This window comes from Scyliorhinus canicula, chromosome 29, assembly GCF_902713615.1.
Source record: "Scyliorhinus canicula chromosome 29, sScyCan1.1, whole genome shotgun sequence".
Classification (NCBI taxonomy): Eukaryota; Metazoa; Chordata; class Chondrichthyes; order Carcharhiniformes; family Scyliorhinidae; genus Scyliorhinus; species Scyliorhinus canicula.
In genome coordinates this window covers 4,192,086-4,206,031 of record NC_052174.1, presented here as the reverse complement: position 1 = coordinate 4,206,031, position 13,946 = coordinate 4,192,086, and the positions used below count along the sequence as shown (strand labels likewise).

At 50.6% G+C, this 13,946-nt stretch overlaps 1 protein-coding gene across 1 annotated transcript in view; it reads left to right on the top strand.

The window, feature by feature from the left end:
* The window catches only part of LOC119958374 (misshapen-like kinase 1), a 189,500-nt gene that overhangs the window by 132,039 nt on the left and 43,515 nt on the right, over nucleotides 1-13,946 (top strand). Inside the window, exons 16-17 of the mRNA XM_038786859.1 lie at nucleotides 2,538-2,650; nucleotides 8,284-8,381. Coding sequence (XP_038642787.1) covers nucleotides 2,538-2,650; nucleotides 8,284-8,381 — 211 coding nt within the window. The remainder of the gene's footprint in view (nucleotides 1-2,537; nucleotides 2,651-8,283; nucleotides 8,382-13,946) is intronic.

Below are 13,946 nucleotides of genomic sequence, written 5' to 3'. Positions count from 1 at the left end.
CACGAGTCGGCTTCAATTAAGTTACTATGAAAAGCCCCTAGTCGCCACATTCCGGCGCCTGTCCAGGGAGGCTGGTATGGGAATCGAACCGTGCTGCTGGCCTGCTTGGTCTGCTTTAAAAGCCAGCGATTTAGCTCAGTGAGCTAATCCAGCCCCTTTTGGGGCTGATCTTGGGGTGATCTTGATAATTGGGGTGAATCTGTCAACACTTCGGATCGGACTGGGCTATGATTTTCCCTCCCCTATTCTCGGTGGCAATGGAAGCAATTTCCCTCTTTGCTCCACGGTTTCTTCAACAGGACATGAAACAGGTTCCAGAGGGGGCAAATGTTACTAAGCACATCACCGTCGAGTGTTATCCCCCTCACCTCTGACCTCTGGCCTGATTTTCACTATGTGTGCAAGTTGCCCAGCTAGATATTGTGCTGTGACTGAATGGTCACAGGCATGGAGGCCGAAATAGCAGATTGTCAGGATGCTCGTACAAGAGAACGACGCCTCTCGCGTTGTTCAGGCTGGGAGATCTTGCCATTCATACTCATTCAGTGGTCCCTGTGGGAGATGGGGAGGAATTTTCCAATTTCCTGTATTGACCGAGATTTTTGACCCCCCCCACCCAATGAGGGTCACATGGCTGTGAGGGATGGGTGAAGGAGGTGGGGGTGGGAGAGACAAGAGGGAGAGGAGAAGTAGGGGGAGATGTGGCGAGGTGGTAATGCCACTGGACCCATACTCCAGAGGCTGAGGTTAAAGTCCGTCTCCATAATGGTGATCGTGATGCTCCCGTTGATTGTTGTAAAACAATTCACTTTGGGGAAGGAAATCTGCCATCCTTACCTGGTCTGGCCTACACGTGACTCCAGATCCACAGTCGCGTGGTTTACTCTGAAATGCCCCTCTGTCGTGATCGAGCCGCTCAGTTCAAGAATAATTAGGGATGGGAGTTTCCAGTGAGACCCTGAAAGAATACGTTTTTGGGACGTGTTTAGCCATGATGCTCTCTGACTATCGCAGGCTGGATAGATGTGCTGCTCTTTCCCTGACTGTCAGCTCCATATTGTACAATCGGGTGAGTCGGTAATATGCAGACAGCAAAAAGAAGCTTCTCCGTCCAGTTAATGTTCTGCCTTTGGTGAGATAGGAACACTGGAAGTTCGCACCCGCCTCCTACTGTTCGGGTTATTTCACGTACCTCCAAACTCCAAATGGTGGATATACTCAGCAGGCCTGGGAAGCATCAGTGGAGAGAAGAATGGGGTTAAAGCTGCTTGTGGATGATCTTGGATCAGAATGCGAAACAATTAGAGATGTGACAAGTTCCAAATAAGTACAGAGGCATGAACGAGAGAAAGAGAGAGAAAGGAGAGGAGGGAAGATGAAACTGGAACATCTATGATGGAAGGAGGCAGGAATGATTAAATGACATGAGGGATGATGTTGCAAGGCCAAAGGAGGGTGGTAGAGGGGCAGCGGTTAGCACTGCTGCTCCACAGCTCCAGGGACCTGCGCTCGATTCCTGGCTTGGGTCACTGTCTGTGCGGAGTCTGCACGTTCTCCGCGTGTCTGCGTGGGTTTCCTCCGGGTGCTCCGGTTTCCTCCCATAGTCCAATGTGCAGGTTAGGTGGATTGACCGCGCTAAATTGCCCTTAGTGTCCAAAGATGTGCAGGTTAGGTGGGCTTATTTATATTACGGGGATAGGGCGGAGGAGTATCTTGACGTAATCGGTGCCTGCCCCCTGGACTCTTCTGAATGAACGTGTCTCGGACGAAGCAAATCAGCAATTCGCCAGAGGCAGAACATTCCTCAAACAATATTGGTGTTCCTTAGTTTCCCAACTCCAAAGTGAGGTAACTCAGAGTAGTCCATCACTCCAGAGTAGTACCTCTGACCAGCTGCTGTTGCTTTATTAGGTTTCACGAATCCCTATTGATCGAGAAGGAGCAGACCGCTCCCAAAGATCAGTGATGATGCTGACACCTTGTGTCGGCCTGCAAGAGGCTGAGCCGATTGGGCAGCCTGTTGAATGGGGCAATGTTGTGAACCGCAGTCACTCTGGTCACCTGACTGCTGTCTACACCTTGGCTGTGAAGCAGGTTGCTGGTCGCTGGTTTGTGGCACGGGGAGTTGAGAGGGGAAAATGTCAAATGATTTCATGCGTATTTGCAAGAATCGTTTCATTGGCACCTCCGCTTTCAAACGGCGACAAGTGTCTCACATACGGGCATATCAAACCGGAGCAGGAGTGCCGACCATTTGGCCCCTCGCTCAATAAGATGACAGCCTGATCAGATAGCCTACTTATTCAGAGACTGGAGCACAAAACCGCGATTCTATATACAACTCAGTGAGGCACGGTCACAGGCACCACCTTGTCAAGTGAAACATTGGTTGCACCTCTTGGGGTGGATGTAAACCAATCCTGTGGCTGCTGTTTTACAGAAGAGTCGTTTTCTGATTGAATTTAATCCCACAACTGACCTCCCCTTTAAAAGATAATGGCGTCTTTCTTGACTTGTGTGACCTGATTGGCTTGCAGCAATCCCGACCTGCGCAGGATTGATCCAGGATGGGAAAGGGCAGAGAGCCTCCCGCTGATTGGCCCCCATCGAGTACTCGGCACTGGTTCAATGGAGCGCAACAGAATTACAAGTAAGTGGGCTGATTTGAAGTGCTGTCTGAGATCCTCAATGTATTCCGGAACAAACTTTCAAGCTGATCAGCTTATCTCCTCACAATCAAATTTGCAGAACTGCACCGTGTACAGGACTTGAACTGAGTGCACCAGAATTGGAACCTAGATGGGTAACGTTCACATCAGTCTGGGCCTTGCCTTTTGAGGCCACAATCAGGAGCAGAGGGCAGCAGAGCAGAGCTACTGATCAGCTGTTCTGGGGAAATTTGCATACGTGCAGTGCGGTCAGCCTAAGTTGAAGGTGAACCTGCGAAGGAGACCCAAGTAGTTTGAATGAAGGCAATCATCCAGCAGAGGGCAGCAGAGCAGAGCTACTGATCAGCTGTTCTGGGGAAATTTGCATACGTGCAGTGCGGTCAGCCTAAGTTGAAGGTGAACCTGCGAAGGAGACCCAACTAGTTTGAGTGAAGGCAATCATCCAGCAGAGGGCAGCAGAGCAGAGCTACTGATCAGCTGTTCTGGGGAAATTTGCATACGTGCAGTGCGGTCAGCCTAAGTTGAAGGTGGTTTGTGGAGGGGCTGTTGGCAAGTGACAGTTCAACCCGAAACACTTTGTGAGTGTTTCCCACCCTACCTCCTCCTCTAACCAACCCCCCCAACACTTTGTGAGTGTTTCCCACCCTACCTCCTCCTCTAACCAACCCCCCCAACCCACGGGGTTTGGGAAGCGGGAGCAGGGGCCTGTCGTGTAGGTGAGCGAGTGCCTTTAAATTTGCTTACCTTTCAGCGGGAGCAGGGTTTGAGGTAATATCAGGTAAGCTCTTCCTTTCTTTTTCTTTTTCTTTTTTTTTTAAATCTAGAGGTGATGTCAGGGAAGGCAGTACAATGCTCCTCCTGCAGAATGTTTGAGGTGAGGGACGCCGTCAGTGTCCCTGCTGATTTCATCTGTGGGAAGTGCACCCAATTCCAGCTCCTCAAAAACCGTGTTGGGGACCTGGAGCTTGAGCTGGATGAACTTTGGATCATTCGGGAGGCAGAGGGGGTCATAGATAGGAGCTTCAGGGAAGTAGTTACACCAAAGACTGGAGTTAGATGGGTAACTGTAAGAGGGACTGGGAAGAAGCAGTCAGTGCAGGGACCCCCTGCGGTCGTTCCCTTGAGTAACAAGTATACCGTTTTGGATACTTGTGGGGGGGGACGTACCAGGGGTAAGCCATGGGGTACGGGCCTCTGGCACGGAGTCTGTCCCTGTTGCTCAGAAGGGAAGGGGGGAAAGGAGTAGAACATTAGTAATTGGGGACTCAATAGTCAGGGGCACAGATAGGAGATTTTGTGGGAGCGAGAGAGACTCACGTTTGGTATGTTGCCTCCCAGGTGCAAGGGTGCGTGATGTCTCGGATCGTGTTTTCCGGGTCCTTAAGGGGGAGGGGGAGCAGCCCCAAGTCGTAGTCCACATTGGCACTAACGACATAGGTAGGAAAGGGGACAAGGATGTCAGGCAGGCCTTTAGGGAGCTAGGATGGAAGCTCAGAGCGAGAACAAACAGAGTTGTTATCTCTGGGTTGTTGCCCGTGCCACGTGATAGTGAGATGAGGAATAGGGAGAGAGAGCAATTAAACACGTGGCTACAGGGATGGTGCAGGCGGGAGGGATTCAGATTTCTGGATAACTGGGGCTCTTTCTGGGGAAGGTGGGACCTCTATAGACAGGATGGTCTACATCTGAACCTGAGGGGCACCAATATCCTGGGGGGGAGATTTGTTAGTGCTCTTTAGGGGGGTTTAAACTAATTCAGCAGGGGCATGGGAACCTGGATTGTAGTTTTGGGGTAAGGGAGATTGAGAGTATAGAGGTCAGGAGCACAGATTTGACTTCGCAGGAGGGTGCCAGTGTTCAGGTAGGTGGTTTGAAGTGTGTCTACTTCAATGCCAGGAGTATACGAAATAAGTTAGGGGAACTGGCAGCATGGGTTGGTACCTGGGACTTCGATGTTGTGGCCATTTCAGAGACATGGATAGAGCAGGGACAGGAATGGTTGTTGCAGGTTCCGGGGTTTAGGTGTTTTAGTAAGCTCAGAGAAGGGGGCAAAAGAGGGGGAGGTGTGGCGCTGCTAGTCAAGGACAGTATTACGGTGGCGGAAAGGATGCTAGATGGGGACTCTTCTTCTGAGGTAGTATGGGCTGAGGTTAGAAACAGGAAAGGAGAGGTCACCCTGTTGGGAATTTTCTATAGGCCACCTAATAGTTCTAGGGATGTAGAGGAAAGGATGGCGAAGATGATTCTGGAAAAGAGCGAAAGTAACAGGGTAGTTGTTATGGGAGACTTTAACTTTCCAAATATTGACTGGAAAAGATATAGTTTGAGTACATTAGATGGGTCATTCTTTGTACAATGTGTGCAGGAGGGTTTCCTGACACAATATGTTGACAGGCCAACAAGAGGCGAGGCCACATTGGATTTGGTTTTGGGTAATGAACCAGGCCAGGTGTTAGATCTGGAGGTAGGTGAGCACTTTGGAAACAGTGACCACAATTCGGTGACCTTTACGTTAGTGATGGAAAGGGATAAGTATACCCCGCACGGCAAGAGTTATAGCTGGAGGAAGGGCAATTATGATGCCATTAGACATGACTTAGGATGTGTTGGTTGGAGAAGTAGGCTGCAAGGGTTGGGCACACAGGATATGTGGAGCTTGTTCAAGGAACAGCTATTGCATGTTCTTGGTAAGTAAGTACCAGTCAGGCAGGGAGGAAGGGGTCGAGCGAGGGAACCGTGGTTTACCAAAGAAGTGGAATCTTGTTAAGAGGAAGAAGGAGGCCTATGTGAAGATGAGGCGTGAAGTTTCAGTTGGGGCGCTTGATAGTTACAAGGAAGCGAGGAAGGATCTAAAGAGAGAGCTGAGACGAGCAAGGAGGGGACATGAGAAGTCTTTGGCAGGTAGGATCAAGGAAAACCCAAAAGCTTTCTATAGGTATGTCAGGAATAAAAGAATGACTAGGGTAAGAGTAGGGCCAGTCTAGGACAGTGGTGGGAAGTTGTGTGTGGAGGCTGAGGAGATAAGCGAGATACTAAATGAATACTTTTCGTCAGTATTCACTCAAGAAAAAGATAATATTGTGGAGGAGAATGCTGAGACCCAGGCTATTAGAATAGATGGCATTGAGGTGCGTAGGGAAGAAGTGTTGGCAATTCTGGACAAGGTGAAAATAGATAAGTCCCCGGGGCCAGATGGGATTTATCCTAGGATTCTCTGGGAAGCCAGGGAAGAGATTGCTGAGCCTTTGGCTTTGATTTTTAGGTCATCATTGGCTACAGGAATAGTGCCAGAGGACTGGAGGATAGCAAATGTGGTCCCTTTGTTCAAGAAGGGGAGTAGAGATAACCCCGGTAACTATAGGGCGGTGAGCCTAACGTCTGTGGTGGGTAAAGTCTTGGAGAGGATTATAAAAGATACGATTTATAATCATCTAGATAGGAATAATATGATTCGGGACAGTCAGCATGGTTTTGTGAAGGGTAGGTCATGCCTCACAAACCTTATCGAGTTCTTTGAGAAGGTGACTGAACAGGTAGACGAGGGTAGAGCAGTTGATGTGGTGTATATGGATTTCAGTAAAGCGTTTGATAAGGTTCCCCACGGTCGGCTATTGCAGAAAATACGGAGTCTGGGGATTGAGGGTGATTTAGAGATGTGGATCAGAAATTGGCTAGTTGAAAGAAGACAGAGAGTGGTGGTTGATGGGAAATGTTCAGAATGGAGTTCAGTTACGAGTGGCGTACCACAAGGATCTGTTCTGGGGCCGTTGCTGTTTGTCATTTTTATAAATGACCTAGAGGAGGGCGCAGAAGGATGGGTGAGTAAATTTGCAGACGACACTAAAGTCGGTGGAGTTGTAGACAGTGCGGAAGGATGTTGCAGGTTACAGAGGGACATAGATAAGCTGCAGAGCTGGGCTGAGAGGTGGCAAATGGAGTTTAATGTGGAGAAGTGTGAGGTGATTCACTTTGGAAAGAATAACAGGAATGCGGAATATTTGGCTAATGGTTAAAATTCTTGGTAGTGTGGATGAGCAGAGGGATCTCGGTGTCCATGTACATAGATCCCTGAAAGTTGCCACCCAGGTTGATAGGGTTGTGAAGAAGGCCTATGGTGTGTTGGCCTTTATTGGTAGAGGGATTGAGTTCCGGAGCCATGAGGTCATGTTGCAGTTGTACAAAACTCCAGTACGGCCGCATTTGGAGTATTGCGTACAGTTCTGGTTGCCTCATTATAGGAAGGACGTGGAAGCTTTGGAACGGGTGCAGAGGCGATTTACCAGGATGTTGCCTGGTATGGAGGGAAAATCTTATGAGGAAAGGCTGATGGACTTGAGGTTGTTTTCGTTAGAGAGAAGAAGGTTAAGAGGTGACTTAATAGAGGCATACAAAATGATCAGAGGGTTAGATAGGGTGGACAGCGAGAGCCTTCTCCCGCGGATGGAGGTGGCTAGCACGAGGGGACATAGCCTTAAATTGAGGGGTAATAGATATAGGACAGAGGTCAGAGGTGTGTTTTTTACGCAAAGAGTGGTGAGGCCGTGGAATGCCCTACCTGCAACAGTAGTGAACTCACCAACATTGTGGGCATTTAAAAATTTATTGGATAAGCATATGGATGATAAGGGCATAGTGTAGGTTAGATGGCCTTTAGATTTTTTCCATGTCGGTGCAACATCGAGGGCCGAAGGGCCTGTACTGCGCTGTATCGTTCTACGGCCAGAGAAACATATGAAAATAGGAGCAGGATGAGGCCATTCAGCCCTTCGAGCCTGCTCCACCATTTGTTATGGCCATGGCTGATCATCCGACTCAATAGCCAATCCCAGGGGCTGGTTTAGCACAGTGAGCTAAACAGCTGGCTTGTAATGCAGAACAAGGCCAGCAGCGCGGGTACAATTTCCGTACGGCCTCCCCGAACAGGCACGGAATGTGGCGACTAGGGGCTTTTCACAGTAACTTCTTTGAAGCCTACTTGTGACAATAAGCAATTGTTATTATTATAATCCCCCCCCCCCCCGTTTCCTTTGATCCCCTTCACCCCAATCTAACTGCTTCTTGAAAACATATTTTGGCTTCAACTACTTCCTGTGGTAATGAATTCCACAGGCCCATCACTCTCGGGTGAAGAGATTTCTCCTCATCTCTGTCCTAAATGGTGCCAGATGACCATAGGCTGCTCTCCCTATTGAGAGAGAGCAGACTGCTGGTGATTCAACCCGAGGGGCAGTACACCCCAGGCGAGGGGCAAGATTGGGAAGGCGGGGGCCTTCATAGGAACCTTAGCCAGTATACAGAGCGAACCCTCGCTAATGGCGGCACTCCGCTTCATCAACCGAGCTAAGCGACCCCAACAGGCACGATGAATGATGGCGGTCCGGAGTTTGTGCTATTTTATGGATCGTGTGAATTGGGATTGCTTTGAGAGGAGATAAGCTGAAGACGTCAAACAAAAATATCAAGGATGTTATTGTTTTAGTGTGTCAAACCTCAGTGACCTTACCCTGGTTCGGATTAGCTGCTGCTCTTTGTTTTGACTTTCAGCTACTAATTTGATGGTTTCATTTTCCCCATCTCTTCTCCCCCCCCCCCCCCCCTCCCACCACCACCACAGCTTCCTCGAAGCCTGAAGGATCGCCGCTTCTCTCGCAGGATACAAGCCGGGGAAAGCCCGAGGAGATACGCACTACCTCGCGACCCGGCAGACCTGCAGTAAGTGTGAACGCCCCCTAATGTGGGAGGCTCGGAGAGTGCAGCGGTCGCACTGTGACTGGGTGGGGCAGACGCAACCTGAAAGACCTTGTGCCTCAGGCAAGAGCCAATAACATTTCCCTCCGGAATAAACAGGCTGCGCTCGGTTCCAATTTGTCCGCCTTCTGGCTTTTCTCAATTTTTGCCAACCCTGGACCGATATTTACGCAACCTTCAGTTTTTTGCAGAGGGTGAAATAGCTCTTCCTTGTGAAGAGATCGTAGATTATTGTTCATAAGAAGAAGTATCATTACACTGTGGAGAATACTTTGGCTCGGCAACTGTTTCAGGGCCCTTTGCAAGCGCTTGAAAATAACCAGAAGAGATCCATTTGACATTCCTCTTAAATGGAAGGTCGAATTCCTCTTTCTCCCCCACCTCTTTCATTGGGAACACTTCTCCATTCAAGGAGATTACTGCTTCAATATGGCACTCCTTCTGGGGGGAAAAAAAAGCCAAAGCCATCTGATTTTGTAAAGATGACCTAGTTTGTGATGTCTCCTTGACGTTTTCTCTGATTTGAGTCCCAAGAATAAAGCTGTTCATTTCCTTTTTTGTGGGGTAGCGGGGGGGGGGAGAGATACCATCATCAATGCTCCTTTATCGAGGCTGCAAAGAGGCCGTGTGGGCTATAAGTATTGGCTTAGATCAGTGAAGACAAGCAGCCTACTGCTGTATGGAAAATACCCCCCCCCCCGCCCACACGCGTGGGCTCACACACTCCTCCGCTGTTTTTAATGCTTCAGCTTGGCACAGTCACTAATGCTGGTCCTGATATACAGCAGGAGGTTGTCGTCGGCGACCAGAATTGAGCACATTAGTTAAGCAGGCACTCCTGGGGCAGCCCTGATGGTGTTGTGCTTCATCACTCGGGATGTGATTCTTTAGCCGAGCCGTTGCCTCAGGCAGCCATCCCGGGACGAAATCCGATCACCCACCATTCCTCCCTCAACCACTGCCGCCAGAGGGGAATACTGATCATTGATCTGGTTGGCGGGACCTTGCTGTGTACAGGTGAGCAGTGGTTGGTCCATTTAAGAGCAGTGATTTGCAGTTATTTGTCCAGTCTTCAAGGCAAATGAGCTGTCACCTAATCGTGGCGAGAAGTCCGACCGCCCGTTGCCCTTTTAAGAGTTGGGCAAGAATCAACAAGAACCTGTACACTCTCCACACGCCAGGTGGTTTACAACAGTGGAAGGGTGCATTTTAAACCATTTGTTTAGCCACTGTGAATGCCGCCGGAATGATATCTGTGAGTGATAAGTGAGGAGAACAGCCTCTGTTTCTGTCCCGCAGAGGCATGAACAGACGCTGCGTCGGCAATCTGAATCAGACTGCCGGCCCAGGAAGTCGGAGAGGAAAAGTAACAATGGCGTTGTAAGATGCCCAGGCTTTTGGGGCAGAGAAAGAGAGAGAATTGCTCTGTAACTAACGGCCTTGGTGCGTTATCCAGGAAATGGCATTTATTGAAGTATTGTGGGTTCAAGTGAAGTGATTGGGAACTGCCCCTTGTGCCACAAACCCTTCACTGTGATGGGAGGGCTGCCTTGCAAGGAGCTTGCTGAATGCCCCTTTTTGAAGTGCTTCATGGTGGGCCGATACGCGAGGGCCATGATGTCGAGCATCATGATACAGTGCACCATCTGTCAGCAGATAAGTAGATCTGTTCTCCACCTGTGCAGTCGAGCGTGAGCCTTCCGCTGAGTTGACTGACTGGAATTGAGCCTCGGACCTACGGAGATCCCGTGCTCCGAGCCCGAGTCCTGTAGATTGCGGGGTTTAGTGGCTAACACCCATCCATCCCTCTGCTCCCATAACCCAGCACTGTCACTGCATGGGGAAAATCATCCATCCCACTGCTCCCATAACCCAGCACTGTCACTGCATGGGGAAAATCATCCATCCCACTGCTCCCATAACCCAGCACTGTCACTGCCTGGTGAAAATCATCCATCCTACTGCTCCCCGTAACCCAGCACTGTCACTGCATGGTGAAAATCATCCATCCCACTGCTCCCGTAACCCAGCACTGTCACAGCATGGTGAAAATCATCCATCCCACTGCTCCCATAACCCAGCACTGTCACTGCCTGGTGAAAATCATCCATCCTACTGCTCCCCGTAACCCAGCACTGTCACTGCATGGTGAAAATCATCCATCCTACTGCTCCCCGTAACCCAGCACTGTCACTGCATGGTGAAAATCATCCATCCCACTGCCCCCGTAACCCAGCACTGTCACTGCCTGGTGAAAATCATCCATCCCACTGCTCCCCGTAACCCAGCACTGTCACTGCATGGTGAAAATCATCCATCCTACTGCTCCCCGTAACCCAGCACTGTCACTGCCTGGTGAAAATCATCCATCCTACTGCTCCCCGTGACCCAGCACTGTCACTGCCTGGTGAAAATCATCCACCCACTGCTCCCTGTAACCCAGCACTGTCACTGCATGGTGAAAATCATCCATCCTACTGCTCCCATAACCCAGCACTGTCACAGCATGGTGAAAATCATCCATCCCACTGCTCCCATAACCCAGCACTGTCACAGCATGGTGAAAATCATCCATCCCACTGCTCCCATAACCCAGCACTGTCACTGCATGGTGAAAATCATCCATCCTACTGCTCCCCGTGACCAGCACTGTCACTGCCTGGTGAAAATCATCCATCCCACTGCTCCCCGTAACCCAGCACTGTCACTGCCTGGTGAAAATCATCCCACTGCTCCCCGTAACCCAGCACTTTCACTGCCTGGTGAAAATCATCCATCCCACTGCTCCCCGTAACCTAGCACTGTCACTGCCTGGTGAAAATCATCCCACTGCTCCCATAACCCAGCACTGTCACTGCCTGGTGAAAATCATCCCACTGCTCCCATAACCCAGCACTTTCACTGCCTGGTGAAAATCATCCATCACACTGCTCCCCGTAACCCAGCACTGTCACTGCCTGGTGAAAATCATCCATCCCACTGCTCCCCGTAACCCAGCACTGTCACTGCATGGTGAAAATCATCCATCCCACTGCTCCCCGTAACCCAGCACTGTCACTGCATGGTGAAAATCATCCATCCCACTGCTCCCCGTAACCCAGCACTGTCACTGCCTGGTGAAAATCATCCATCCTACTGCTCCCCGTGACCCAGCACTGTCACTGCCTGGTGAAAATCATCCACCCACTGCTCCCTGTAACCCAGCACTGTCACTGCATGGTGAAAATCATCCATCCCACTGCTCCCATAACCCAGCACTGTCACTGCATGGTGAAAATCATCCATCCCACTGCTCCCATAACCCAGCACTGTCACTGCATGGTGAAAATCATCCATCCTACTGCTCCCCGTAACCCAGCACTGTCACTGCATGGTGAAAATCATCCCACTGCTCCCCGTAACCCAGCACTGTCACTGCATGGTGAAAATCATCCATCCCACTGCTCCCCGTAACCCAGTACTGTCACTGCATGGGGAAAATCATCCATCCCACTGCTCCCATAACCCAGCACTGTCACTGCATGGGGAAAATCATCCATCCCACTGCTCCCATAACCCAGCACTGTCACTGCCTGGTGAAAATCATCCATCCCACTGCTCCCTGTAACCCAGCACTGTCACTGCATGGTGAAAATCATCCACCCCACTGCTCCCCGTAACCCAGCACTGTCACTGCCTGGTGAAAATCATCCATCCCACTGCTCCCCATAACCCAGCACTGTCACTGCATGGTGAAAATCATCCACCCCACTGCTCCCCGTAACCCAGCACTGTCACTGCCTGGTGAAAATCATCCATCCCACTGCTCCCCGTAACCCAGCACTGTCACTGCATGGTGAAAATCATCCATCCCACTGCTCCCCGTAACCCAGCACTGTCACTGCATGGTGAAAATCATCCATCCCACTGCTCCCCGTAACCCAGCACTGTCACTGCATGGTGAAAATCATCCCACTGCTCCCCGTAACCCAGCACTGTCACTGCCTGGTGAAAATCATCCATCCCACTGCTCCCATAACCCAGCACTGTCACTGCATGGTGAAAATCATCCATCCCACTGCTCCCATAACCCAGCACTGTCGCTGCATGGGGAAAATCATCCATCCCACTGCTCCCCGTAACCCAGCACTGTCACTGCCTGGTGAAAATCATCCATCCCACTGCTCCCCGTAACCCAGCACTGTCACTGCCTGGTGAAAATCATCACACTGCTCCCCGTAACCCAGCACTGTCACTGCCTGGTGAAAATCATCCATCCCACTGCTCCCCGTAACCCAGCACTGTCACTGCATGGTGAAAATCATCCATCCCACTGCTCCCATAACCCAGCACTGTCACTGCATGGTGAAAATCATCCCACTGCTCCCATAACCCAGCACTGTCACTGCATGGTGAAAATCATCCATCCCACTGCTCCCATAACCCAGCACTGTCACAGCATGGTGAAAATCATCCATCCCACTGCTCCCCGTAACCCAGCACTGTCACAGCATGGTGAAAATCATCCCACTGCTCCCATAACCCAGCACTGTCACTGCATGGTGAAAATCATCCATCCCACTGCTCCCCGTAACCCAGCACTGTCACTGCATGGTGAAAATCATCCATCCCACTGCTCCCATAACCCAGCACTGTCACTGCCTGGTGAAAATCATCCATCCCACTGCTCCCCGTAACCCAGCACTGTCACTGCCTGGTGAAAATCATCCATCCCACTGCTCCCCGTAACCCAGCACTGTCACTGCATGGTGAAAATCATCCATCCCACTGCTCCCCGTAACCCAGCACTGTCACTGCATGGTGAAAATCATCCCACTGCTCCCCGTAACCCAGCACTGTCACTGCCTGGTGAAAATCATCCCACTGCTCCCATAACCCAGCACTGTCACTGCCTGGTGAAAATCATCCCAATGCTCCCATAACCCAGCACTGTCACTGCCTGGTGAAAATCATCCATCCCACTGCTCCCCGTAACCCAGCACTGTCACTGCCTGGTGAAAATCATCCATCCCACTGCTCCCCGTTACCCAGCACTGTCACTGCCTGGCGAAAATCATCCATCCTACTGCTCCCCGTAACCCAGCACTGTCACTGCATGGTGAAAATCATCCATCCCACTGCTCCCATAACCCAGCACTGTCACTGCCTGGTGAAAATCATCCATCCCACTGCTCCCCGTAACCCAGCACTGTCACTGCCTGGTGAAAATCATCCATCCCACTACTCCCCGTAACCCAGCATTGTCACTGCATGGTGAAAATCATCCATCCCACTGCTCCCATAACCCAGCACTGTCACTGCCTGGGGAAAATCATCCATCCCACTGCTCCTCGTAACCCAGCACTGTCACTGCCTGGTGAAAATCATCCATCCTACTGCTCCCATAACCCAGCACTGTCACTGCATGGTGAAAATCATCCATCCTACTGCTCCCCGTAACCCAGCACTGTCACTGCCTGGTGAAAATCATCCATCCTACTGCTCCCCGTAACCCAGCACTGTCACTGCATGGTGAAAATCATCCATCCC